This window comes from Cebus imitator, unplaced genomic scaffold (genome assembly GCF_001604975.1).
Source record: "Cebus imitator isolate Cc_AM_T3 unplaced genomic scaffold, Cebus_imitator-1.0 Scaffold117, whole genome shotgun sequence".
NCBI lineage: Eukaryota > Metazoa > Chordata > Mammalia > Primates > Cebidae > Cebus > Cebus imitator.
In genome coordinates, this window is record NW_016107432.1 from 3,591,457 (window position 1) to 3,618,365 (window position 26,909).

The 26,909-nt window shown below is 55.3% G+C and overlaps 2 protein-coding genes across 7 annotated transcripts in view; one reads left to right on the plus strand and one right to left on the minus strand.

Moving 5' to 3' along the window:
• Positions 1 to 2,059: 2,059 nt before the first annotated feature.
• Positions 2,060 to 17,901, minus strand: TMEM129 (transmembrane protein 129, E3 ubiquitin ligase). 2 transcript variants are annotated; one of them, XM_017538988.2, is made up of 4 exons: positions 17,262 to 17,901; positions 15,007 to 15,481; positions 14,381 to 14,540; positions 2,060 to 2,964 (listed from the first exon to the last, which is right to left on the minus strand). In XM_017538988.2, exons 1-4 carry the CDS (start codon positions 17,464 to 17,466, stop codon positions 2,950 to 2,952), a joined length of 855 nt encoding a protein of 284 aa, XP_017394477.1. In that variant the 5' UTR covers positions 17,467 to 17,901; the 3' UTR covers positions 2,060 to 2,949. The 2 variants fall into 2 exon arrangements, with proteins under 2 accessions (XP_017394477.1, XP_017394476.1); XM_017538987.2 differs by lacking the exon at positions 2,060 to 2,964 and adding an exon at positions 11,770 to 14,301.
• Positions 17,902 to 17,927: 26 nt separating this feature from the next.
• The window catches only part of TACC3 (transforming acidic coiled-coil containing protein 3), a 23,567-nt gene continuing 14,585 nt past the window's right edge, over positions 17,928 to 26,909 (plus strand). For 4 of the 5 annotated variants that reach the window (XM_037742170.1, XM_037742172.1, XM_017538979.2 and 1 more), the window contains exons 1-6: positions 17,928 to 18,156; positions 19,821 to 19,983; positions 20,126 to 20,265; positions 24,471 to 25,472; positions 26,268 to 26,343; positions 26,551 to 26,680. In XM_037742170.1, coding sequence (XP_037598098.1) covers positions 19,822 to 19,983; positions 20,126 to 20,265; positions 24,471 to 25,472; positions 26,268 to 26,343; positions 26,551 to 26,680 — 1,510 coding nt within the window. In that variant the 5' untranslated portion in view covers positions 17,928 to 18,156; position 19,821. The remainder of the gene's footprint in view (positions 18,157 to 19,820; positions 19,984 to 20,125; positions 20,266 to 24,470; positions 25,473 to 26,267; positions 26,344 to 26,550; positions 26,681 to 26,909) is intronic. The other variant, XM_017538981.2, reaches the window with a different exon arrangement.

The window sequence follows — 26,909 nt, forward strand, 5'->3', positions numbered from 1 at the left end:
ATAAGCAAAATAAAAAAAATTTTTAAAAAAAAAAAAGTCTTTTTGGAGAGAAAAAAAAATTTTTTTTTTTTGGAGGGGAGGTCTCACTATGTTGCCCAGGCTGCTCTTGAACTCCTGAGCTCAAGTGATCCTCCCGCCTCAGCCTCTCAAAAGTACTGAATCAGGCCGGAAGCGGTGGCTCACGCCTGTAATCCCAGCACTTTGGGAGGCTGAGGCGGGTGGATCACGAGGTCAGGAGTTCAAAACTAGCCTGGCCAACATGGTGAAACCTCATCTCTACTAAAACTACAAAAATTAGCTGGGCATGGTGGCGGACACCTGTAGTCCCAGCTACTTGGGAGGCCGAGGCAGGAGAATTGCCTGAATCCGGGAAGCAGAGGTTGCAGTGAGCCTAGACCGTGTCATTGCACTCCAGCCTGGGCAACAGAACAAGACTCCACCCTCAAAAAAGAGCACTGAGACCAGGAGTGAGCCACCACACCTGGCCTGTCATGCAGGTATCTAAATTATGTCATGTATCACTGTGCCCTCCCTTCAAAGTCTAAAATCCACCCAAGTTTGCTGAGTTGTTCAGTGCAGTGAGAACATCAGAAGGTAATGAAGTAATTTATCTCCTGTGTATCTAGAGTAGCCCTGGCTATATCCACCATCCTTGCACAATTCAGAGATTAGTCCTACAAATCATTTTCTGTGGGGCCTCATTCCCTCCAGTACCCTGGATGAGAAAGACTGGTTTCAGGTATGATGCAAATCCATTTTTAAGCTCTCACACTGCCAGTTTGTAGTCTGTTACTCCCCTTAAACTATAGTAAGCTGACTTCTCATACCCCTCTTGCTGTCGGGAAGTAAGCTGGTCTGCTCTGTGATGGCTCACCAAAGGGCCAGGAGGTTAAATCACACAGGTTGCACTAAATCCGACCCGGCTTTTGCAGGGCCCGGTGGCTCTGTCCTGTAATCCCAGCACTTTGGAGGCAGAGGCAGGTGGATCACCCCAGGTCAGGAGTTTGAAACCAGCCTGGCCGACATGGTGAAACCCTGCCTCTACTAAAAATACAAAAATTAGCTGACATGGTGGCATGAGCCTGTAACTCGGGAGGCTGAGACAGAAGAATTGCTTGAATCTGAGAGGCGGAGGTTGCAGTGAGCTGAGATTGCACCATTGCACCCCAGGGTGGGTAACAAAGCAAGACTCTGTCTCAAAAAAATAAATAAATAAAAATAAAAGCCACAGCTTTCCACCACAAAGGATATGATCAGCAGAGCAGTCCAAACAGTGCTGTTTTCCAAAACAGGGCAATTTTCAGGCACAGGCCCATGAGCTTTCTGAAGAACAAATAGGGGTCCACCCACAGGACAGTCTAGACAGGTGGAATCTGCCTAAGAGCTGCAGATAGTCCCCGACAAGGGGTGACTTGAAGGAACAACTAGGCTACAGGTATGCAAGAACTGTTCTAAGACTTGTGAATGCAACACAAATTATACAGGTTAAGTCGAACATTCTAATTTTATAGCCGAAGTCAAGAGCTACATAAATACAGCAATTCACTAAGACCTACGTAAATACAACTAAAAATATTGGTGCTCACATCTGTGAACTCCTAGTTCATTTCTTCTACCCAAGCATACTATCCACCCACACATTTTTGATACCAGAAATTACAAATAATTCCCCCAAATGTTCAATAACCAATTCCCATATATTCCTGTCCCTTTTCAAAGAAGGCAGCCATAAATATCATCACTGGCTGCCAAGATGAGAACGGGTAGTCTAGTTATGATTCCACGGCTGACACTCGGCACATTTTTCCCATGAGACTCTGTTTGTTCATCAGTCACTTGTCAGCTAAAATTATCTTGTAAAATACTTCAACTAGTCAGGGCATGGTGGCTTGCCCTATAATCCCAGCACTTTGGGAGGCTAAGGCGGGTCAATCACGAGGTCAAGACCATCCTGGCCAACATGGCAAACCCCATCTCTACTAAAAATGTGAAAATTAGCTGGAAATGGTGGCACATGCTACAGTCCCAGCTACTCAGCAGGCTGGGGCAGGAGAATCAATTGTTTTACCCTGGGAGGCGGAGGTTGCAGTGAGCCGAGATCTCCCTGAACTCCCACCTGGCAACAGAGCAAGACTCCACCTCAAACAAAATAAAAAAAACTTCAACTAATTATGAGCCACATTTTTAAAGTGGGTTTGAATACACCCAGTCCATGCAACTATGTTTGAGTTATACAACTCACCAAAAGAGAAAGGACTGATAATATACTCAAGGGAGATTAAACAATGGTTAAGGACGCATTATCTGAATGATGACCGGTCAACAAAGAGGAAGTAACTTACAGTTAGTAAGAACTTGGATACACACAACAATCTTGTGTACAACTGCAAGAGGTTCACAGAATCCAAGCTCGAGACATCTCCTGGAATGCTGGCACTTCTGAGCTGTGCAACCTGAGCCAGATGTTAGTCAGCATATTCCTTCATCTGGAGAGCGCACTCCACTGACTGTGCTGGGTTGTGTTAGCACAGCACACAGAAGGTGGGTGGTAACAAAAGACTGCAGAAAGTTCCTTATAGTCCTCCAGCCTGCAATACCACCACTGTATCCCTACTTCCACTCTCAGAAGGATTGCCACCTAAGACAGTCATCTTCAAACTTGAGAGTAGGCTCACCTGGAGGGCTTTTCACAGGGAAGGGTCTGAGAACCTGTATTTCTAACAATTTCCCAGGAAATGTTGATGCTTTTGGTCTGGAGCCCAGACCTTTGAGAACCACTATTCTTAAGACATATATAAAATTTAATGTGTGACTGAAAACACCACAGATTAACACTTCAAAGTGGTCCAAAATGTGTACCTTGCAATTTCTTTGTTAACTCTGGTCCTCATTTCATCTTCTTCAACTGCACTTGCCCAGTCAGAACATCTGGAACGGGGTTTAGGGCCTTCAGGAGTGGTAAAGCTGCAACAAAACAAAAATGCTACTGAACCATGACACAACTTTGTTTCCTTCCAAACTGTATGTCAAGAAATATTCAAAGGCTGGTGGGGAACAGTGGCTGATGCCTGTAATACCATCACTTTGAAAAACTGAGGTAGGAGGATCACTTGAGCCCAGGAGTTCAAGACCAGCATGGGCAACACAGTGAGACCTCATCTCTACCCCAACCCAAAAAATTAAAAGAATTATATCAATGAACTATGTGTATCAAGTCATACGAAACTAGAGTTTAGCAGGAGAAAGGCAAACTAGATGAAGAACTAACGTATCAGCTGAATCTGTCTACCCGGGGCTGTCTGAATAGAGTGTAAGTCACGGAGTTCCTCGGCAGTGTGTCCACTGTGTCTGGGGTGTAATAAAACCAGTTAAAATTTAGACTTATAAAGACATTATGATTCCTTTTGAGTATCTACACTTCTGTAGTCCAGGGCTATCATATGGCTAAAATCAAGTTATTTGGTTCATCTGTGGTAGGTGTTTATAAAGTCAACTCAACAGCCATTAAGATGGAAATTTTTTTTTTTTTTTTTTTTTTTTTGAGATGGAGTCTTGCTCTGTCACCCAGGCTACAGTGCAATAGTGCAATCTCCGTTCACCACAACCTCTGCTTCCCAGGTTCAAGCGATTCTCCTGCCTCAACCTCTTGAGTAGCTGGGATTACAGGCACCCACCACTGCGCATGGCTAATTTTTGTATTTTTTAGTAAAGACGAGGTTTCACCATCTGAGCCAGGCTGGTCTCAAAGTCCTGACCTCGTGATCCACCCACCTCAGCCTCCCAAAGTACTGGGATTACAGGCATAGGCCACCATGCGCGGCCAAGATGGAGATTTGCTTCCAATTTCTGCAGTGTGTGTGGCAGTCAGAAAACCCCCATCTGGTTTGCAGCTTCAGCTCTGGCATTTCTACGGGTTAACCTTATCTGATTGATCCAACATCTAGCCTGATGCTGGAGCTCATGAATTTGACTCAGAAGTTTGGAGAGTATAGTTTCCCACCTAGCATTTAATTTGTCCCTATGCCATCAGTACCAGTTTGAAGTCATTACCAATGTTAATGTTGACAACACTGTGACGATACTGCCTTTCATAAAACTGAGGACCAAAGAATTCCATCATTCCAACAAAGCCTGAGTTTCATAGATTGTGGGCACGTCTAGACAGAGATATATGCATGCTTGATGGTGCAGAGAAACTACTCATTTCCACCAACCTCATGCTCCCCCTGGCTGGCCATACAAAGGGATTTGCTGTCATACTGAGAAGGCTCTGCAAGATGAATTGCTAATTGAAGCTCACTACCTCAGATGGGTGTATCTGTTGTATAGTCCCAAGCCTGTATCCATATAAAAGTGGAGGTCTGGCATTCTTCCAGGTTACCTGGCCAGTGTAGACTCCTCCATCTGAAGGGAGGCTGAGGTTGCAGATGAACCTTCAGGGAAAGAATTTTGCAGACACATCTATGCCACACAGTAGGATCCTGCACTTGCCAAATGTCTGCCTCCTTCTGTTCTGCACTGATCCTTTTTTTCTTTTTTTGAGATGGAGTTTCACTCTTACTCCCCAGGCTGGAGTGCAACGGCACAATCTCGGCTCACCACAACCTTTGCCTCCAGGGTTCAAGTAATTCTCCTGCCTCAGCTTCCAGATTAGCTGGGATTACAGACATGTGCCAGCACGCCTGGCTAATTTTGTACTTTTAGTACAGACAGGGTTTCTCCATGTTGGTCAGGCTGGTCTTGAACTCCTGACCTCAGGTGATCCTTCCGCCTCAGCCTCCCAAAGCGCTGGGATTACAGGCAAGGGCCACCGCACCCAGCCTGCGTTAACCCATTCTAATTCCTGTTAAGTGTGAGAATTATCTTCAGTTCTCTCTCCATTATCATTCATGATAAAATTACTGAACCACTGACTAGTTGAGAAATGACTGATGCTGAAAAAATGGTATTCTATTGGTAAGGCTTATTATCAAATGTCTAATAATGAAGCAAGCTACCAGAAACTTCTCCAGGCCACCCCAGGAATGTTTTGATTTGACCACAGATGTAGCACACACCAAAATTACCAATACTTTTGCAAAATTAAGCTACTTGTTCTATTTTGCCGGATATCACGGGAGACTCTTTAACTAGTTCTGAATTATTTGTAAGTCTGAGTACTTCGTAGAATTATAAAGCAGGTACCGCTGACCCCTTCTCACCATGTTGCAAATATTTACTGAGATTGGGTACAGTACTGAGGGATAACACTCTTCTGATTTATCCAATGCTGACTGTCTAGAGTGAATTATATGTTCTCTTTGTGAGTGGTCCTGTAACGTGTATGAACACATTTCTGGGTGCCTTAGAAGTTGTATTTTTAATGTGTGCTAGGCCGGGCGCGGTGGCTCAAGCCTGTAATCCCAGCACTTTGGGAGGCCGAGGCGGGTGGATCACGAGGTCAAGAGATCGAGACCATCCTGGTCAACATGGTGAAACCCCGTCTCTACTAAAAATACAAAAAAAATTTAGCTGGGCATGGTGGCGCGTGCCTGTAATCCCAGCTACTCAGGAGGCTGAGGCAGGAGAATTGCCTGAACCCAGGAGGCGGAGGTTGCGGTGAGACGAGATCGCGCCATTGCACTCCAGCCTGGGTAACAAGAGTGAAACTCCATCTCAAAAAAAAAAAAAAAAAACTAAATAAAATAAATAACACAGAATAGCTAATATACACATTTAGCTTTTAGGTGCATGCAGTAATTCAGAATGTTATGTACACTCCAATTACAATGTGTATGGAGTATATGTCGGAGTCCTTGCTGCATTAGGACTCCGTCTACTGGCAAAGTACCCCCTATGCTTGGGTTAAACCAAATCCAGGAGCTCAATTCCATCAAGCTCAAGGAAGTCCTCAGTCAAGATCAGGGAATTTATGGCCAGGTGCAGCGGCTGACGCCTGTAATCCTAGCACTTTGAGAGGCTGAGGCCAGCGACTTGCCTGAGCTCAGGAGTTCGAGACCATCCAGGGAAAAATGGTGAAGCCCCATCTCTACTAAAATACAGAAAATTAGCCAGGAGAGATAGCGCATCTGTAACCCCCGCTACTGGGGAGGCTGAGGAGGGAGAATCGCTTGGACCCAGGAGGAAGTTGCAGCGAGCTGAGATCGAGCACTGCACTCTAGCCTGAGGGACAGAGCAAGACCCTCCCCCCCCCAAAAAAAAATTAAATAAACAGATAAATAGTCTGGGCATGGTGGCTCACGCCTGTAATCCCAGCACTTCGGGAAGCAGAGGTAGGTGGATCACCTGAGGTCAGGAGTTCAAGACCAGCATGACCAACATGGTGAAACTCCGTTGCTACTAAAAACACAAAAATTAGCTGGATGTGGTGTGGTGGTGGGCAACTATAATCCCAGTTACTCAGGAAGCTGAGGCAGAGAATTGCTTGAACCCGGGAGGCGGAGGTTGCAGTGAGCCAAGATTACACCACTGCACTCCAGCCCAGGTGTCAGCGCAAGACTCCATCTCAAAAATAAATAAAGTAAGTAAGTAAGTAAATATAATCAGGAAATCTGAAAGCCTAAGGCTTGATGCCCCAAATTCTGGCAGTTCGAATTGATGTTATCTGTTATCTATACATCATACATAAACTCACATTCTTATTTTTCCACCTCATTTTTCTGTTGATCACTGATATTAAAACTAGATACTGGGCCGGGTGCAGTGGCTCACATCTATAATCCCAGCACTTTGGGAGGCTGAGGTAGGCGGATCACAAGGTCAGGAGATTGAGACCAACCTGGCTAACATAGTGAAACCCCATCTCTAGTAAAAATACAAAAGATTAGCCAGGCATGGTAGCACATGCCTACAGTCCCAGCTACTTGGGAGGCTGAGGTAGGAGAATTGCTTGAACTTGGAAGGCCGAGGTTCAGTGAGCCGAGATCACACCACTGCACTCCAGCCTGGGTGAAAGAATCAGACTTCACCTCAAAAAAACAAAATGAGTTGGGAGGGGAGGGACTGGAAAAAAAATAAATAAAATGAATAAAACTAGATACCAACTTTAACTACAAGTAAGCAACATATTTTAACTGCAAACCAAATGCTATGCTTTGAAAATGCAATTGCAGTAACAAATCTTATGTACTTATCATTTCTTCCCTTACAGTCACACAACTCAAAGCAACTTAAATTGGATTTCTAAAAGTAAATTTCCAGATTCTAAAACTGACAGAAAAGTATGAAATCAAATTAGGTAGTTAACTGAAAATTAAACTGACTCAATAGAGGCTCATCCAGAATTGGACACAAGCACCCTCACTAGTGTATCAACAGGTTCAAGTCTGGGTCTCTCAGCATAACAAATTCCTGAACCCCGGGCATAATTTAAAGAGTGTGTATGTGAATGAAGTAGATGTAGTCACAATCTACCCTATCTTGGGACAACAAAGCCTATTTTACACACTAAGCTAACACCTTCCCAAGGGAGTAACATCTAGATCTTATCCATCAATGAGCTGGCTCTATTTGTCAGGTGCCTCCAAGCATTCCCCAACGCGCAAACACTAAGTGCAAAGGCCCTAGGACAGAAGCATTCCTGCCGTTGGAGGAATGAGGATACCAAGAACTTCCATAACTCTAGAGCATTGTAAGGATTTAACTTTTGTGTTTTTTTTGGGACAGGGTCTTGCTCTGTTGCCCAGGTGGGAGCACAGTGGCACGTTCTCAGCTCACTGCAACCTCTGCCTCCCTGGTTCAAGCAATTCTCTCCGTCAGCCTCCAGAGTAGCTGGGATTACAGGTGCCTGCCACATTTGGTTAATTTTTTTTTCTTTTTTTTTTTTTTTTTAAGTAGAAACGGGGATTCACCATGTTGGCCAGGCTGGTTTTGAATTCCTGACCTCATGTTGCAGCCATCTCGGCCTCCCAAAGTGTTGGGATTACAGGCATGAGCCACCGCAGCCGACCAGGATTTAACCTTTTTATCTTCAGCTGAATGAGAGCACTAGAGTTCAGAGCTCGACCTCAGTAAGGTTTGACTACCTTCCCTTCATATATGGCCCTTGGACCTCTTCTGTGCCCAGCCCTAGAGTCTTTAAAAATCATCTACACATGCTGGTAACTCATTGTGCCTGAAGATGCCTCCCCATGTAGACTCCTACGCTTATTAACCTTTCTGACATCTCCCTTTGCTTCTCCAAGCACCTTCTCACGCCTCCCGACTTCCCAAATCTGGAGGCTCCAGCCCATCTTCTCTATCTTGGCAAATGGTCCCACAATCAACAGTGTTCAGACCTACAGGCTTCGGTTATTCTTGATGCCTCTTTCCTGTGTAAACCAAAAAGTGCCTGAGGCAGGTCTCAGTTTAGTAATGTTAAGGATGTGCCTAGAAAAACACAAAATCACAGAAACAGTTTATAGTCTGTACCTTTCTCCAAAGAGGATGGTGAGGGCTTCGACATTTAAAAGAGAAAAGTAGGCCGGACACAGTGGCCCACGCCTGTAATCCCCGCACTTTGGGAGGCCGAGGCAGGCAGATCACAAGGTCAGGAGTTTGAGACCAGCCTGGCCAACACGGTTAAACTCCGTCTCTACTAAAAATACAAAAATCAGCCAGGGGTGATGGCGCACACCTGTAATCCCAGCTACTAGGGAGGCTGAGGCAGGAGAATTACTTGAATCCGGGAGGTGGAGGCTGCAGTGAGCCAAGACCTCACCATTGCACTCAGGTCTGGGCGACAGAGCAAGATTCCAACTCAAAAAGAAAAAAAAAAAAGAAAGAAAAGTAGGTTGAAGGAGAAAGGAGGAGAGCAAAGTAATCACGTGTTCCAAGAGAAAAGGAGCAGCTCGGAAAATAGTCAATTATGTATTTCCATAAATCGGCACTTCAGGTGAAAGGAGTTCAGCCGAGATACTTAACCTTTTATTTGTAGCTATCTGCTTAAGAACAAAAGGAAAAGCAAAGGCAGCTTCTTGATGACTCGGCTTTCCGCGTAGCTTCTTCCTTTTGGCACAGCACATTTGGGTCCGAGTTTCCATCTTCCTTTCGGCCTCCCATCCCCAACCCTTCGGCAAGTCTATCCTGAACCGCGCAGTCCCCACCACCCTCACGGCCCCGCTCCGCCCAGTCACCTTTCCCTTCCAGGTAACAGCAGCAATGAGCCCCCACGCGGGGCGGGGCGGGGCGGGGCGGGGCGGGGCGGGGCGGGGCGGGGCGGGCCACCCGCGTCCGCACACGAGGGTGGGGCCTCAGCATGCGGAGCGCCTCACTTCTTCCCCGTCAACACACGAAGCCCCCGGAGGCTTCCTCCAGCCACAGCCCCGAGAAGCCCCAGCGCTGTGAGCGCCCGCACCCTGCTTCTCTCCCGCCGCTGCCCGGCGGTGCCCCCGAATCCAGCCATCAGCACGGGCCCGGAGCCCTCCCGCCGCGCGCACCCCGACCCGCCCAGCTCACTGCCTCACCCGGAAAACGCCCGAGCAGGTCCACCGGCCGACCCGCTCCCCCTCGGCACTCCGCTGTCCCGACTTCCACGTGCTCTCGAGGGGCTCGCCGGAGACCCTGACCTCTCCCGGGGCGCAACGCAGGCGGACTGCCGCCGGCTCAGCTGCCCCCCACCCTGGGCAGGTGCTTCCGGGGTGCTCCGGCGCCTCCCGGGCCAGCCGCGGCGGCCCCAGCCGAGGGGCCGCGCAGAAACAAAGGTAAACGGACGCGGGGCGCCGACCGGACCGCCCCGCATCGCGAGAGCGCGACGAGGTCCCCGCGGCCTCGCCGCGCCCCGACCCCGGGTCCCGCGCCCACCTCTCGGGTCTGCGCTCGGCGCCGCAGTGCTCGGCCTCCTCGGCGTCCTCGGGCCTCCAGCGCCGGCTGTCGGCTCTGCGCTTCCGTCCGAGGCTCCATCGCGCGTGGGACGGCGGGCTGCGGGGAGGGACGCGGTCGGCGTGGCTCGGCAGGTCCAGAACCGCCGCACACCCCCGGCCCCGCACGACCCCCACCCCGCGGGGCACGCGCTCGCTCGCCCCCTCGCAGCCCGACCTCACCTGGCGTCGCCGTCGCAGCGGCTCTGGTACCTGGGCGGGCTTCGCGGGCGGCAGGCCATGGCGGCACGGGCCGGGCGCGCAGGGTAGGGCAGGCCCGGGGCCGAGACAGCGAAGTGCGCCCGCGCCGGCGCTCACGGGCCCTCCGCGCCCCGCCCCCAACCGCCTTTATGTGGGCGCCAGGCCCCGCCCCCTCGGCCTCCCGCGCGCGCCGGGTCGGGCGAGACCATCGGGCCACGCCGCAGGGGTCCACTCGGCTGCGCGCGCCCCGGGGGCCGACTGAAGCTGGACCGAGGCCTTAGGATCGCGGGCCGCCGCAAGGCCCGACTGCCCGGCGCTCGGCTTGGGAGGCGGATGGGCGCTGCAGAATGCGGACAGCCCTGAGGAAAAGGTTGCCCCCCACCCCTGGCATTGAGGCGGCCGGCCCGCCGCGGGCCCCTGCGACGCAGATAGGTCGCGCCTTGGCGGGCGGGGCAGCTTTGGCGGGAGATTCCGCCGGGCGCAACGCGGAGCAGGTCGTGGGGGAAGGGCACGCGGCGTGTTTCTCGGCCTGGGTCGTGGCGCATCTCCCATTGGTCCCGGCCTGGGTGGAGCGCGTCTCCGATTGGTCCATACACAGGCGGGGGCGTGTCTCCGCGCTGGCGGGAACCGGGAACACGGAACCCGGAAGGCGCCGCCTCTGGCCGCTACTGGCTGCTCCCCATGGTCCCGTGGCCGCTGCGGGCCCCCTGCGCGCGGAGTATTGTTTTGAGCCGCTTAAAGTTTTGGAGTAACCTTTTAGGCAGCGATAGTTGGCCACTACACTGAGTCTTACCGGCACCGCTGCCCCGGTCGTTGGCCGCACACCGGCTAAACCGCTAGGTTCCGTTGCCGCCGCCTCCCTGCCTGCCTGGCGCCCCCATTCTCTGCCTGGAGTTGACCGGGCCTGACGCATCCCGAAGAATCCCTGGCCCAGCAGGGAGGCGCCACCGGGGCCGAGGCCCTGCTGATCCGCACCGTCGCGTCCCGCTTCCCCGCCGTCACGGTTGCAGCTGACGGCCCCGCGGATCTGGCCAAAGAGAACCCCAGCAGGGTTCACACACACCTGGGAACAGGTTCCCACAGATTCCTGCTGGGGAAAACGTGAGGGATGCAGGGCAGAGTGGAACCAGCCAAAAGAAAGGGCGGTGGGGGCAGGTCCAGGAGGCTGAGCCCCAGGGATGCTTGGGATCCCTCCAAGGCCCAACACCTCTGGCAGGGCGCAGCTTTTGCACCTGCTGCCCTCAGAACTGTGCCTTTGGTGCGCCCACCGCCCCCCTTCTTTTGAACTGGAAAGTTCGTCCTCGGACTAGGACAGAACACCCTGTCCCTTGCCTCCCCCGGCATCCCATAACCCTCAACACTGTAAAGTAAAAATCCTAAGCCCCCAACAACTGAATGGACTCCACTATGGCCAAGGGGACACCAGTGGCAATGAGATACCAGATTATGAGTAGCACCTAAGGTCATGCCGGGCAAGGGTTAGGTCACACACCCTACACTTAAACTGTATTCTGCCACTCCGTTTTTTTTTTTTTTCTTTTTGAGAGAGTCTAGCTCTGTTGCCCAGGCTGGAGTGCAGTGGCATGAACTCGGCTCGCTGCAATCTCTGCCTCCCAGTTCAAGTGATTCTCCTACCTCAGCCTCCCAAGTAGCTGGGATTACAGCCATGCACCACCATACCGGGTTAATGTTTTGTATTTTTAGTAGAAACGGGGTTTCTCCATGTTGGTCAGGCTGGTCTCAAACTCCCGACCTCAGGTAATGTGCCCACCTCAGCTTCCCAAAGTGCTGGGATTACAAGTGTGAGCCAGCGCGCCCAGCCCGTTATTCTTTCTCTAATAGCTCAACAAACACCAGCCTTGAGCAGTACCTGACAGCCTGGCTAATGTGGTGAAACCCTGTCTCTACTGAAAATACAAGCATTAGCCGGGTGTGGTGGTGCATACCTGTAATCCCAGCTACTCAGGAGGCTAAGGCGAAGAATCACTTGAGCCCGATAGGCAGAGGTTGCACTGAGTTGGGATCAGGCCATGGCACTGAAGCCTGGGCGACAGAGCAAGACTCTGTCTCAAAAAAAAAAGCAGTGCCTGGTATTTTGTGCATGCAAAAGAATACCAGTGAAAGCACCACACTGGAAAGAATCTGAAGCCACTCAGCACAGAAAACCCAAGTCCACTGGTCATATCTTTCAACAGGGTTAGGTATACTATTTCCCCAAAAACCATTCCGTGGGTCGAGAAGCAGAATGGGAAACAGCGGCCAGCATTCACCGTTCCAGTTGCTGGGGTGCTCCCCTGCGGGCCCAGTGCTGTCGGGAACGCCGGGTGTTTGGCTGGCAATTCCTGGGCCACCCTGATACACAGTGAGGTCAGAGACAGCCTGGCGTTCCTACAGACGCAGCTGCAAGCGCAAGTCAACCCAAAGGGCTAGTCACTCCTCGGCCACCCACATGTCCCCACATCACATCCTGAATCTGGAAGCGGCTACAGCGGCAACCACACAGTGACGTCCCCCCAGGATGTATCTCTGCAAGAGATCTTGGACCTGCAGGGATCAATCGGTCAGTGCCCCTGCCGCCCTGCTTCTGCAGATGACCCTGGGTGGAGGTTCCCAAGACCCCCGAGTCCCCAACTAGGAATCAGGGGAAGGTTCCTGCTGCACCTGCCTCCCAACCAATGGGCTTTTCCTCCTTATGCTGAACAAAGCAGGGCACGCGCACAATTCCACCTCTAAGTTGGCTCTCCACCACCCCCAGGCCACTCTCTACTACAAAAGCATGGTTTTAGTATCAGGCCACACATAACACGATGTATCACTTCAAACCAAATTTTATTAAATACACTGTCATTTGGCTACAATAGGTTTGTCTTTATAAAACTAACTTCTTTTGTAGTAAAAACAACCCCAACCCGCTGACCCTCTTTGGCAGCCCTTAAAACTCAGAACCACAGCTAGGTCTGGCTCCTGGCCACGGCCCCTGCTGCCTTTACCTTCTGAGTGCCTCAGGAAGCCTCCCAGTCCTGGGGGTCAGGCCACCTGAGTCCATCACTGCTGCTGGAATCAGCCACGCCCAGGGCCGAAGGTGTGAGAGCCACTCCAGTAGTCAGGGCTGTGCCCTGGAGCCTGGACAAAGCCTCCGCCTCCGCCTCCGCCCATCAGGAACCAGGCAAGACCGCTCACCAGAGCTTCAACCACAGCAAGCGTGCATACCCTTCTGAACCCGGTAGGCCCTAGTGGAGTGGGCAGCCTGTGCAGGATGCCCTGTGGGCTTGTGTTCTGGATGTCACTGTGACACTTTGGTCCTCGGCTCAAACCCCACCCCATCCAGGAGTCTGAGGCCTCTGCCTTCCCTGGACTTCTGGGAGCAGCAGAAGGCACCAAGGACAGGGTGAGAAACCCTGAGGAGACAGTTCCACTAATGAGGGCACTCTGGCCTGGCCTGCCACGCCACCCAGGAACGGCCCCCCAATGCCAAAGCCACCAGGAAGCCCCAGGGCTACTCCCACACCGGAGCCGTGCCCTGTTCTCCACCCCATCCTCGGAACATACCCAGGGCTCTCCAGGCAGCCAGGGGCAGCTCCAGGACAGGGCGGGAGAAAGCTGATCTGGGTCTGGCACGTAAATGAGGGTGGGTTTGCTCCAGAGAATTAAGGCAAGTGGCCCAGGTGAGGACCACTGGAGCAGACCCGGGGTCTCCAGGAAATGGCCTCGGGGCAAATGCTGTGTTGTGTGTGTGTGTGCAGTACTTGCCCCTACCTGCAGGAAGGGACGGGAGGGAGGCAAAGAGGAGGTGCCAAGGACTTGTCCCCTGGCTGCTGAGCAGGGTGGGGTGTGTTCATGAGGATTGCTTTTAACCAAAAGTCCTCAGCCTTCTGCAGACCCAGGGCAGAGGCGAGTTGCTACAGATCAAGTGCTTTAGGTAGAGCCCTTTGCCAACTCAGAGGCCCAGCCACCCCCTCCCCACCCTGTGGCTGGGGGAACACAGAGTCACCAGGATCCTCAAGCCCCAGCCCACTCAGCGTATGGTGCACACATCCAGGATACAGAAGTGTGCATGGCAGGTGGGGCAGGGCACGCGGCTGGCCAGCCAGGTGTCGGGACGTAGGGGGTCCTGGCGGCTGGCAAACCACCTGCCCATGCAAGTGAGGCACCACATGGGGCGGCAGTAGCACTGCTGGCACTCGCCCACCGCCGCCTCCTGGCAGGTCTTCACCAGCTTCACGCTGGCACGCGTCTGCATGCAGCCTATGCAGGCCTCCAGCTCCTGCGGGCAGACAGAGCATCACAGGATCCCAAGCAGACGCCCATGGGCACCCACCCATCCGCCCAGCCCTGGCCCCTACCTGGCTGCTGGGCACTGAGTAGGCAGGGTTGACCTCTACCAGGGAGGCAAATGTCTCCAGGAACAGGTCGCCCAGGCTCTGGTGGATGACCACATGGGCCGCACTGCGGATGGGTGCCCGGAGCTTCTCACACAGCTCCCCATACTCAGTGGAGTTCAGCCTGAAGGGAGGAGAGCTGTTGGGCCCTCTGCAGGGCAAAGGGGGAAGGGAGATGGAGGCTGCGCCCCCCCAAGGAATGACAAGGCAGCTGTTGCACCAGGACCAACCAGGAGAGACGGCCTTAAGGCCAGAGCCCAGGGACCCAGTGCCAGATGGCCCAGCCTGGGCAGGGAGCAGACCACGGAGCAAGGCAGCTGTCCAGTCTGCGGGCTGCACTGTCCCAAGTGCTCCCCAAGAATCTGGGGGAGATGCCTCCGGGGAGAGTGGAAGGGAAGACCAAGAGGGCAGGGGGGCCTGAGGGAGGGCCATGCAGGAGGGCTCGGTGACTGGTGTCACACAGGCCCAGGAGTGCTGAGTCCACACCCGCTAGGCCAGCACCTCCCAGGTGTCGTGGTGCCAGAGCCTGGCTCTGGCCTGTCGTGTCCCCTCTGCACCCCTCCACAGCCGCTCCGGCACCACACTCTTACCGGATGTCAAAGGCCTGTACTGCAGGGTTGGCACTGGCCACTCGGATGGTGAGGAGCTGCACAGGCAGGCTGGAGTCTGGCGAGAGCTCGTGCTGTCGGGACTCTGTCACAGTCAGGTGCACATCCTGCTGCTGCGCCACATGCACTCGGTAGGTGGTCACCTTCATCACCCACGTGTCTGTCACAATCACACGGGCACCCAGTGCGCCAGTGGCAAACTTGTCAATCCTCCGGAACTCGGTGTTGACGGAGGTGGCAACAGCCTGCCAGCCAGATTGTGGGAGGGCGTAGAGCGCCAGGGCGCGGGCCAGTGGGTGGCAGGCCCACCGGTCACGGGACCAGTAGTAGATCAGGATGCAGGTGACGGAGGGGAGGGTCACAGCCAGCAACAGGAAGAGCCGCCAGGCCTCAGGGGTCTGGCTGGGGGAGTGGAGCCGCTTTTCTGAAGCTGCGAGGCCCATGCCCACATAGTAGCCTGCAAAGGACAGGGCGAGCCTCAGGGGAATGTCGGGGGCCAAGCCACTGTCCACACCCCCACAGCAAGCCCATCCAAGGGCCACCGTGCAACCCTCTCTCGTCCCCAGCCCTGGGCCTGACCCTCTGCCCGGGTTCCAGGGCCTGGTCAGCTCCCCAGGTGAGTGCGCTTTACCCACAGAGAACTTGCCCAGCCAGCCTGCTCTGTCCCTGCCCGTGGCAATGGCGGGGTATGTTAGGGGGAAAGGTTTCTAATTTGCTGCTTTAGGTTCACACAATATGTAAGTACTGAAAAACTACAAAAGCCTTTCTAGAAAGGAAGAAATAAACACAACAATCAGTTGTCCTCATGCAGACCTGACCCCTGGCCTGCTGGGACCTTGGTCTCTCAACCCCGCTCCCTCTGACGAGGCTGAGAAACATGGCCCATCCCAGACTGAGAGGCTGTGTGCGAGAAGGAAGCAAGTGTCAAAGAATGAGGGGCACGTCCAGGACACGGAGTCTGCTTCAGGGCCCTGCTGGCTGAATCGGGGACAATTTGAAGGTCGAAATGAGCGCTGGCGCTGGTGAGGAGCTGCAGCAGCAGGTTCCCCTTGGGAAATCACAATAGTCCACATCTGGAGTAGGCCCGGTCGCTGTTTCAAGGTAACGTGATATATAACGGTAGGTAACTAATGCCTAACAAAGCTTGAAAACTTTCCAACTAAGTTAAAAATAAAAGGAGCTTGATATCAAGGTGAGGCCAGTTGGGCTGTCTGCTCCAGGTGGGGCCACCATGAGTCACTTGTGGTCCCTCGTTGGTGAAGTGGGGCGCCCGGTCCCTCAAAGGCCTCTGAGGAGGGTGCAGCTGGAAGGACTACAGAAACCCACCCAGTACCCTTGAGTGGCCCACTCAGCCCCATCCATCTCTCAGGTGGGCCCCCAGCCCATCCTCTCCATGAGGCAGGCCTGGGCGCCTCCACCCCACACCTGCCTCCAGCTCTCCTGGGCCCAGGCAGCTGCATCCTCACACCAGGATCAACAGTCACCCCCTTGTGTCCCCAGAGCGGCAGACCTGGCCGGCCACTGGCCACCTGTTCTCCCAGAGCTGCGTCTGCCCGTGTCCTCCTTGGAATCCCCCTCCAGCCTCTGCTCCCCCGACCTCCCACCTTTCCATCATCCAACCTGCTGAGAGGGGGACCTTCTAGAGGCCGAGCTGGCACCTGTCGGGACTTTTGTCAGTCAGGTGCAACCTGGGCCCAGCCCAGCAATGCCCCAGACAACTCTGAGCCTCCCAGCTGCACACAGAGGCCCTCCCTGGCCTCTGACCCTGGGGTGCCCCCAAACTGGAATTGCCTCCAAATCTGCCTCTTCTCCCAACACCCACTTTCCAAGGCCTAGAGCAGTGCCACCCTCAACACAGCCTCTCCGACCCCTTCTGTTGGAATCAATCAACAGTTTCCTTCTCCTCCTGGCCACTGCCCCCAACCACGATAAGCAAAGGCGGCTCGGTCTTGTGACCCCCAGGGGTGCGACGGTCCAGGACTTGAGGCCAGGTGGACCGGAGTATCACCTGCCCAAGGTTGTGAACTTGGGCTCCGGTCACCTGCAAGCCAGCGCCAGCGGCGCCCCTAAGCGCGCTCAGCCGACGCCGCGGTCCCTCTGGACCGGGGTACTGGTGCCTTTCGCCAGCTGCGCCCAGGCGCTTTCGGGGCCTCGGGGAGCCGCCGGAGGCCTCCTCCCGGCCTCCTAACAAGCCCTGCGCGGGAGAGGACGCGGCCGGCCGGCGCGGGCAGCCTCACCGAGCGGCAGCAGCGAGTGGCACAGCAGCGTGGCGGCCGTGCGGCGCAGGTGGAAGGGCACGAAGGCGGCGTCCTCGCTGCCCAGCCAGCCCGACAGCAGGTTCTGCACCGTGAGCCCCGCCGCGTGGAACTCGTTGGGCGTGAACACGAAGCACACGGCGAAGACCAGATAGGCGAGAGTGAAGGTCACCTCGGGGCTGTCCATCGCGCTGCCGCCGGGACGCTGCCCGGCGAGGCCACCGCCCCCGACGCAGGGAAGAGGCCACTGCGCCGGGTCCCGGGCCTGTCGGTTGCGGCAATCGCCGCCCGACCGCCCGAAAGGCACTGCAGGAGACGGAGTCCCGCTGCCCGGCCGCCCGCGGGGCGCTCTGGGAGATGGAGTCCGGTCGCCCGCAGGGCACTCTGGGAGATGCAGTCCCAGTGAGGGTGCGGCCTCTCTTCAGGGCCGGCCCTGGAGGCGGCGCCGCACCTGGTCCCAATGCACAGCTGAGGAAACTTAGGCCTGAGCGAGCGGCTTTCAAGCCCTGGCCATGACGCCCCGCCCAGTAGCGTACGCTGCAGAGCCCGAGGTTCACAGGGCGACTGCGAGCTTGCGGTCCCAGCTTCAGATGCTCCTAACTCGCCCTCCACTCCGGAACCGAAACCGTCGGCGCACGAGGGGGCGGGGCCGGCGAGGCACGGCTCCTATTGGGCGTCCGCGCTGCTGCGGTCCCGCCCCCGGCCGCGTGCTGATTGGCTGCGTAGAGGCAACCGTCCGCGTTTGAAACTCGGGCGCGCTGGCGGCCACCGAAGGCTGCGGCAGCCAGACTCAGTCCCCGGCGCGGAGCAGGCGCGGACCCCTCCTTCCTGGCGGCGGCGGCGCGGGCTCAGAGCCCGGCAACGGGCAGGCGGGCAGGTAGGCGAGCGGCCATACGGCGCTGGGAAGCTGGGATTCCAGGGCCGGGGGCCGCGAGGCTGTCCCGCCCCGCCCTCGGCCCTCGCCCTCCCGCACTCCCGCCCTCGCCGCCGCTTTCCCCGGGAAGCGTCCCCCTGGGCTCCTCCCGGGGCCGCTGCCGGAGCCCGTCCTGCGCCCTGTTGGGGGACCCAGCCCTGGACTGACTGCCCCTGGACGGTGGCCGGGGGAGACTGGGGCGGGGCTGGGCCGAGCCCGACGGCAGAGCGAGCGCCCCGAGGTCCTTTGTTCTCCTCGACCCTCTCCTGCCTCTCGGCCGCGCACTCTGGCTCTTTGTTGGCTCCCAGCTCGCGGAGCCCCTCGTTGTTTTTTGGTCCCTTCCGGCCCCCGTCCTGGGGCCAGCTCCAGCTGGGCCACCTGCGGTCGGCACCTGGGCCCCGACCGCTTCCCCGCAGCCGCAGCCCTCTGTGCTCCGGCGTGGAATGAAAGCACCAGCCTGGAGCCGGTCCCTTGTCTGCCCAGAGCCCCCCGTGGCTCCATAGTTAGTAAAAGCCCCGCCTGACCGAGGCTGGGCCTGCTGCTCTCCCGCGCTCCTCCAGGCCGTCGAAAGGCTTCCTCCGAGTCACTTTCTCCCTGAGTTCCAGGCTTGTGGGTCCCCCAGCGATCCGGCACCCCTTCCCCTGCCCTGTACCCAGTTGTTCAGGCCAAAAACCTAAGCGTCCTCTGGAAGTCCCATTCGTGCCATTGGCCAGGCTCGGGTCTGGTCTGGCCTCTCCTCCTCGGGCTGCAGAAGCCTGTGGTTTCCTTGCTTCCCTCCCCACCCACACAGAGCACCACAGAGGGCTTCTCAAGCCACAGCACCGACCTGCCCCGGCTGCCCCTCCTTCTCCAGGACCCTCCCCACCTTTGCTTTTCAAATCACAGCCTCCCAGGTGTCAGTCATCACCAGGTGCCCGTGGGGTCCCTGCTCAGGTCGACACTCAGTTCTCTCTGGCAGCCTTTCTGCCTACGTTTTCTCCTAGTCTGGGAACGCTGTAGGCAGAAAGGGTGGCAGGTGTGTGGGTGCCCGGCATGAGGTCCTGGAAGCTGGGCCTGGCCGGAGGCCTGACGCAGGTACTTGTTGGCACCTGCTGCTGAGCTCTGGACTTATCTTATCCACGCGCCTCTCCAAGCTCCTCTTCTGGGCCTTCACCCCCTCAGCCTGGTCTGATCCTGCTTTTCTGCCCTCTGCTGCCTGGTGGTGCCTCACGCCGCATGCAGAGGCCTGTGGGGAGACCACGGCTTCCTCTGGATCTTCTGGATTTCTTATAGGCCAGGACTTTCCTGTTTCCTGACCTGTGCCTAATGAAGTAATATGGCAGTAGAGGTTCCGCGAGCTTGGTTTTTCTTTCTTACCGTCTCAGCCTGAAGGCCCTTTAGCTCTTGGTCCCAGGAGGCAGCAGTGCTGCCATGACTTTCCCTGCCATACTGGAGAGTGAGTCTCAGTCTGAGGCTTTCTCAGCCTCACTTGGCACAGGACACCTGGGGGAGGTATCACCTCCAGAGTGATGAGCATGCCTGCGAAGGGGCGTTGTGCCCCCACAGCACTGCACGGCAGCTGGCATATCTGTCCGGAGAACGTGGTAGTGTTGTTCTCACACTGACATGAACATGTTCTGCTTTTCCAGAATGAGTCTGCAAGTCTTAAACAACAAAAATGTCAGCGGTGAGAAAAGTACAGAAAACTGCGACTTCCTGTTTTCGCCACTGGAAGTTACCGGAAGATCGTCTGTTCTTTGTGAGTCACAGAAAGAAAATGTGCCACCCAAGAACCTGGCCAAAGCTATGAAGGTAAGTGTGACCTCTACCATGTGTGGCTGGCCAGGTCGCCCTAGGGCCTGCTTTCCTGGTGACCTCTGAGCTGCCGGACACTGCCGGTGTGGCTGTGACAGCTGAACGAACAAACAGGTGCCCTCCCCCTTACTCCCCACAGGTGACTTTTCAGACGCCTCTGCGGGATCCACAGACACAGAGGATTCTAAGTCCTGGCATGGCCAGCAAACTCGAGGCTCCTTTGGCTCAGGGTGACACCCTGGGACTGGAAAACTCTCACCCGGGATGGACACAGAAGAAGTAAGTGTTGGCACTTCTGGGTGTAGTGCAGTTCACTGCTCTGTCCGATGGCTCTTGCAGGCACACCTTGTCCCGTTGTCCAGTCTTGGCCGGATTTCTTCTGAAATCTATGGAGTGTGTGCAGCATGTGGCCAGTTCACTAACAGAAAAGTTGATCATCAAATACTTGGAATAAGTTTTAACTTCCCTTTTCTTTTCTTTTTTTGAGACGGAGTTTTGCTCTTGTCACCCAGACTGGAGTGCAGTGGCGTGATCTCTGCTTACTGCAACCTCCATCTCCTGGGTTCAAGTGATTCTCCTTCCCCAGCCTCCCCAGTAGCTGGGATCACAGGCACCCACCACACCAGGCTAATTTGTATGGTTTTTTGTGTGTTTTCTTTTGTTGTTGTTTTGTGGTATTTTTTTGTTTGTTTGTTTGTTTGTTTTGAGACAGAGTCTCATTTTGTTGCCCAGGCTGGAGTGCAGTGGCACGATCTCAGCTCACTGCAACCTCTACCTCCCGGGTTCAAGAGATTCTTCTGCCTCAGCCTGAGTAATTGGGACTACAGGCGCACACAACCACGCCTGGCTAAGTTTTGTATTTTTAGTAGAGATGGGGTTTCACCATGTTGGCCAGGCTGGTCTTGAATCCTGACCTCAGGTGATCCACCTGCCTTGGCCTCCCAGCGCTGGGATTACAGGTGTGAGCCGTCCGCCCAGCCCGTACTTTACATGTTTGTTGTCCCTCTGCCAACTGATTGGCCTCGATCTTTGCCTGTGTAATCTGATGAAACGCCTTGACTCCATCTCCAGGAAGGGCGTTCTATAGTTTCATTTCTCTTGAATTCCATGCACCTTAGCCCTTGGAAAGAACAGACAGACTTGTGGGCAAAGAAACCACGTTGTGTGATCTGCCAGTCAGTCTGCATGGTCAGGGGGATCTGCTAGGTGCTGGGTGTCAGACGAGGCCTGGCAGTCTGCTGTCCCACCTGGCGCTTACCTGCAAGCAAATGGCGGCGGCTTCTGTGTGTGCCTGGAAAGGGAGGAGCCTGGAGGCAGCTCTTGACCCTGCAGCTGAACTCGTCTGTCTGGGCAACTGGGAATACCTCATCTGCATCCAGGCTGGGAAGGGACCCCAGAGGCATGATTTTCTGCGGGCTTTTTGCTGCTGTAAGCATTTAAAACTGTTGCTGCTGTTTTGCAATGGGGTCTTGCTCTGTCCCCCAGGCTGGAGTGCCGTGGCAGCGTCTCAGCTCACTCTAGTCTCAGCTTCCTGGGCCCAAGCAGTCCTCCCCCCTTGGCCTCCTAAGTGTGTGGCACTACAGTTCTGAGCCACCATACCCGGCCAAGTTTTAATTTTAATTTTCCATTTTTTAAGACGGAGTTTCACTCTTTTGCCCAGGCTGGAGTGCAGTGGTGCGTTCTTAGCTCACTGAAACCTCCGCCTCCCGGGTTCAAGCCATTCCCCTGCCTCAGCCTCCCAAGTAGCTGGGATTACAAGTATGTGCCACCGCGCCCGGCTAATTTTTTGTATTTTTATTAGAGACGGGGTTTCTCTATGTTGGTCAGGCTGATTTTGAACTCCAGACCTCAGGTGATCCACTGGCCCCCGCCTCCCAAAGTGCTGGGATTACAGGCATGAGCCACCACGCCCAGCTGGCCCAAAACTTTAAAACAGATTTTAGGGCTGGTCTGAGTGCAGTGGTGTTTGCAACTAATTAATCACAACTAGTTACAGATTTCTTTGTTCCTTTTCCACTTCCACTGCTTCACTTTAAAAATATATATACATAAAATATATATATTTTTAATGTATAAATATAAAATAGATTTTAGATGTGCACAGAAAAGCATAAGGAACAGAATACCACTAATGCTTATCACCACCTAAGTGAGGTAAAATGTCACCAATAATTGCAGGCAGCCTTTCCTGCATCCTTTTCTGGGCCCTGGGTCTGTCTCCTCTCCAGCCTGAATCTGCAGTTTTTTCCATGTCTCCTTGATACTTTTCAGCTTTGTTTTTTGCCCTTTTGAAATTTGGTCAAACAAGGTGAGAATGAATCCTACACTGATTTACTACAACCCCAAGGAGGAAGGGAGACCCAGCAGCAGAGAAGTTGCCTCCCTGCTGCCATGAATCTGACCCGTCCCTGGGCTGAGGATGCCCTTGCTTCTGCCCTATGGCTTCCAGGCCACCCAGCAGCCCGTGCAGGGCAGAGGGTGTGGAGGAGCTAGGAGAGGCTTGGGAGAGCGGCCTTGAGGGGCTCCAGCTAGAGTGACTCTAGGCTTGTGGCTGGGACTTCGGTGTCCTGCCATATGGCTGTCATCTCCTTTCTGAAACTCTGCTGAGGCCCAGGTGGTGGTGGTTGTAGTGCTCCCACGTCAGTGGGATGAGACCAGGAAGAGCCGCTGGGCGTAGCTGCCCACGTATCATTTTGAGACAGCTGAGTGGCCTTGGAGGGTCAGGTGGTCCAGCTGGCAGCTGGGCAGGAGAGCAGTTGTGAGCAGTCTGGTAGGTCCCTCACCCTCAGTTTCTCAGTTTTGACATCTTCAAACTTAGAGAAGAGTTGGAAGAGAAGGGCAGGTAACATGCAGTGGTGCATGACCCTCCGTCTTCTGAGGGACCTGAAGGCTGGGGAGCAGGTAGTGCGGCATTCGTGTCCTCTGTGTTGAGGTCCAGCCCCAGCTGTCGCAGCAGCTGCCGCACGTGATAAGCAGCAGTGAGTGGCGCAGGGACGGTGGTCCTTGGGAAGAAGTTCTCTGCACCTAGGGGACTCCTCTGTAGCAGGCGGGTGCTGGGCCAGTGTGCCCACATCCCAGGGAGGCATTGCAGAGGCCATTCAGGCCTTTCTGTGCCTGAAGGTGGCATCCTGCACCTCAGCCTTGCCCTTCAGAGGTTTAACTGTCCCTGGCCACAGCACTGCCAGTCCCCGACTTGAAGGGGAAAGCAGATTAGTACAGAAAAACCTTTGTTCACCACACCCCTGCTGGCCATCCAGGTTGGGCATGTCCTTGGGTGAGGTGTAAGCCAGAGGACAGGGCTGACTGAGCGTGCTCATTTCTGCCTGTAGCTGTTTTCATGAGGACTAAAGTGTTACTGGAATGCTCTCAGGTCCCTTCGTGTTAGAATTCAGGGTCTTTAAGATGGTGCACACCCTTCAGTGATGAGGAGAAACACAGACGGAGATAATGATTTTGTGACTTCACAGGTCGACAGCAGGCTGGAGGCCATGCACAGAGGGCTGGGCACAGCTGAAAGCGTGGCAGGCAGCCTTGTCTGTTGAGGAGTAAGGTGGGGTCACTGGACACTGGTGGTCAGATGCTCGAATGGTCTTTTTACTGGAAGTGGTGGATGCTGGGCGCAGTGGCTCCCGCCTGTAATGCCAGCACTTTGGGAGGCTGAGGCAGGCGGATCACCTAAGGTCAGGAGTTTAAGAACAGACTGGCCAACATGGTGAAACTCCATCTCTAGTAAAAATACAAAAAAATTAGCTGGTAGTAAGGGCAGTCGCCTGTAATCCCAGCTGCTTGGGAGCCTGAAGCAGGAGAATTGCTTGAACCCTGGAGGTGGAGGTTGCAGTAAGCCAAGATCACACCACTGCACTCCAACCTGGGCAACAAGAGTGACACTTCGTCCCAAAAAAAAGTTTAAAAATGAAGGAAGTGGTGGGAAATTGGGGAGCAGTCTACCAGGTGGGAGAGATCCCTCCAAGCTTCTCTCTCTGGCATCAGCTTGAGGCAGTTGGGTGCAGTGTCCCACATCTGACCCTCAGGCAGCAGCTGTCCGGCCTCAGTGCTGCATCTGTGCTGCCGCACCTGGTACAGACCATGTGTGTGGTCGCAAGTGCTGTTTGGGTGGCAGAGGCTGCTGGAGGAGTCAGGGTCCAGCACCTGGCAGGGTGTGTGATGAGTACGGTTGAACAGACAGGCAGCCCAAAGGCACCCCTGCAATTTGGAACCCTGTGTCTAGCCACCCAGCCCTCTGGCAGGGGTCAGCAGGGAAGTCACGCAGCTGTGTCCAGCCATTCCACAGGGAGTGGTCCCTGGGAGGACAGGAGGGAACCACATTGAGGAACTGGGGTCAGAAGTGGAGAACTGGAAGCTGTCCTGAGGGTGACTCAGTCCTGCTTCTGGTGTGAGAGACTTAAACCTGTGTTCAAATTGCATGCCAAGGCCACCTAACCTCAGGGGTACTCACTGCTTCATGTGGACTCTGTTTTTAAAAGCCAACAGCTCATCAAGGCAGTGGATGCCAAAACTACTCATGGAATTATCCAGAAACCAGTGGAGGCTGACACCGACCCCCTGGGGGATGCAGGCCCAGCCTTTGGGGATGGCAGCTCCGGCGAACCTGGCCCAGGCGCCCTGGCTGGCCTGGACTGCTCAAGCTATCCCCAGAACCCAGGAAGTTCTGAAAACCAAATGGCGTCTCCAGGAAAACTGTCTGGCAGCCCTGAGCAAGCCTTGGAGGAAAACGTTAGTTCTTATTCCTTAGACAAGAGAATGACACCCACTTCTGAGCCCCTAGAAGACCCTCCCAGGACAGAGTCCCAGCATAGAGTGGAGCCTCCGCACAGAGCCGAGGAGGAATGCAGGCCTGGTGGGGTCTCTGCACCCACAGCAGTGGCCACTTGGCCTCCTGGTGTGATCCCTGAGGAAGCACGTGGAGGAGCGCCCCTGGGGGATCTGCCTGGCGAGGCCCCAGCCTGCCCCGTGAGTGTGGGCACCCCCATGCCAGCAGATGGCACGCAGACCCTTACCTGTGCACACACCTCTGCTCCTGAGAGCACAGCCCTGACCCTGAGTCCTTTGGAGAAAGCAGCTTCAGGTCAGATGGCCAGCTCCTTGAGGACTGGACCCATAAAACTTGAATTTGATTTCTCCGACGGCGCCACCAGCAATAGGGCACCCCCCCCAAAGAGACGGGGAGAGAGATCCAGCCTCAAGCCTCCCTTGAGGAGAGTGGCAGCAAGGCAGCAGCAGGCCCCGCGGGTGTCGGAAGAGGACAGTGGGAGCGGAGCGGGAGCGGAGCCCCCCGCGCTGGCTTCTCAGGGCTCTTGCCACCTCGACTGGGACAAGCCGGAGTACCCAAACTTCACACCATTCGGAGGTGGCACCAAGCCCGGTTGCAGTGAGGCCCAGCCCCTGGAAAGCCCCAAGACCAGGCTGGGCCGGCCAGCAGCTGAACCACGGAGTCCCACGGAGGAGCCAGGCTCCCATCTGAGCCAGTGAGTGTGGGATGGGGTGGGGAGCATGGCAGGGGCAGCTGCCCTGCCCCGTGTATGGTCCCCAACCTCAGGCCAGAGGCATCATCAGAGACTCCTTTGAGGCTGGGTGGGCTCCCCCTGAGGAGGGGCCTCTGGGCAAAAACAGGGCTCAGGTGCATCCAAGCTGAGGGGCACAGCTGCCGGGGCCCCGCTGAGGGTGCTTGGCCTTGCCTTGGCCTCCATGAGTCTTTAGCGCTCCTCGACTAAGGAGGGATCCAATAAGGGTGTGCTGAGGCCAGAAGCCAAATGCACCAACCCCAGACAGGACCCTATCCCCCAGTCACAGCCCCTCCTCCAATGAACTCGACTTGGGTACATCATTCCAACAGCTGGGCAGAGCCTGTTCCCGCCTGGGGTGGTGTCCCCTGCTCACTGGGGTCTTGGCCTCAGGTCTGCTGCCTCCTGGCCGAAGAGTTGCTCAGTGCGGGGTCGTCCTGCCCCGGCCTCCCCACCCGAAGCTTCTGTCGGTTTCATAGTAAAAGGGATGTGCTCATCCTGTGGTTCCCTCTGGCTGCGTTGCGCTGACTTCAGAGCTCCCTGCCTGCTTCTCCCAGAGCGGGCAGGTGTGTGTTTTCCTGCTGGAAAAAGGGTGGTGAGGCAGCTTAGTGGCTGGGTCCCCTGGGGCAGCCCCATGCCTGGTGCACACTAGCTGAGTGTTCCTGTGACCGGCACAGCAGTTCAGGGGAAGGCAGGTATAGGGGATGCCAGAGTTTATGTGGTGGGGGGGACAGGCGTCTGCCAACTCTGTCTCCCCAGGCAGCTGGTTTCAGCCTTAGCAGAGGACACACCTGTGGTGCAGTTGGCAGCTGAGACCCCAAGAGCAGAGAGCAAGGTAAGGGTGCCCATATGGGTGCCTGTGCGCCTGGCCTGCTTCTGGGGAAGAGCAGCAAGCAGTGGAAGGCCCCAGTGATCTTGGGTGGTGGGTGGGAAGTCCCGCTGCCCTCGCCCACAGGTCTACTTCCGCAGGCTTGTAGGAGAGGCAGAGCCACACCCTGGTACCTTGACCTCACTACACAGGGTGACTCTCGCTTTCCTCCAGGAGAGAGCCTCGAACGCTGCGGGCACCGCGCTTCCCACAGGCTGTCCAGACAGTGAGCCACTGCCCACCCATCAGCAGGGGCAGCCTGCCTTGGAGCTGGGAGAGGAGAGCTTCAGAGACCCCACTGAGGGTATGTTGCCTGGCATAGATGTCACGCGCATTGAGTCGCCTGTGTCATGAGCAGGTGGTCATTCCAGGCGGTTCCGTCCCCCGGCTTTGAATAACTCAAGCACAGACTTTTGGTTTCTCAAAAGTTAGGCACCATTAGGAGAACAGGACTGATGCCTTTAACATAAGAGACTTCTAGGATGGGCCGGGCGCGGTGGCTCAAGCCTGTAATCCCAGCACTTTGGGAGGCC

Excerpts from the sequence above, each read along its gene's own strand:
- TMEM129 (XM_017538987.2), bottom strand. The coding sequence starts at position 17,466 with ATGGACAGCCCCGAGGTGACCTTCACTCTCGCCTATCTGGTCTTCGCC. Across the intron at positions 15,482-17,261 it reads CCACTCGCTGCTGCCGCTCG|GCTACTATGTGGGCATGGGC; the intron begins GTGAGGCTGCCC and ends TGTCCTTTGCAG. Across the intron at positions 14,541-15,006 it reads GTACAGGCCTTTGACATCCG|GCTGAACTCCACTGAGTATG; the intron begins GTAAGAGTGTGG and ends TCCTCCCTTCAG.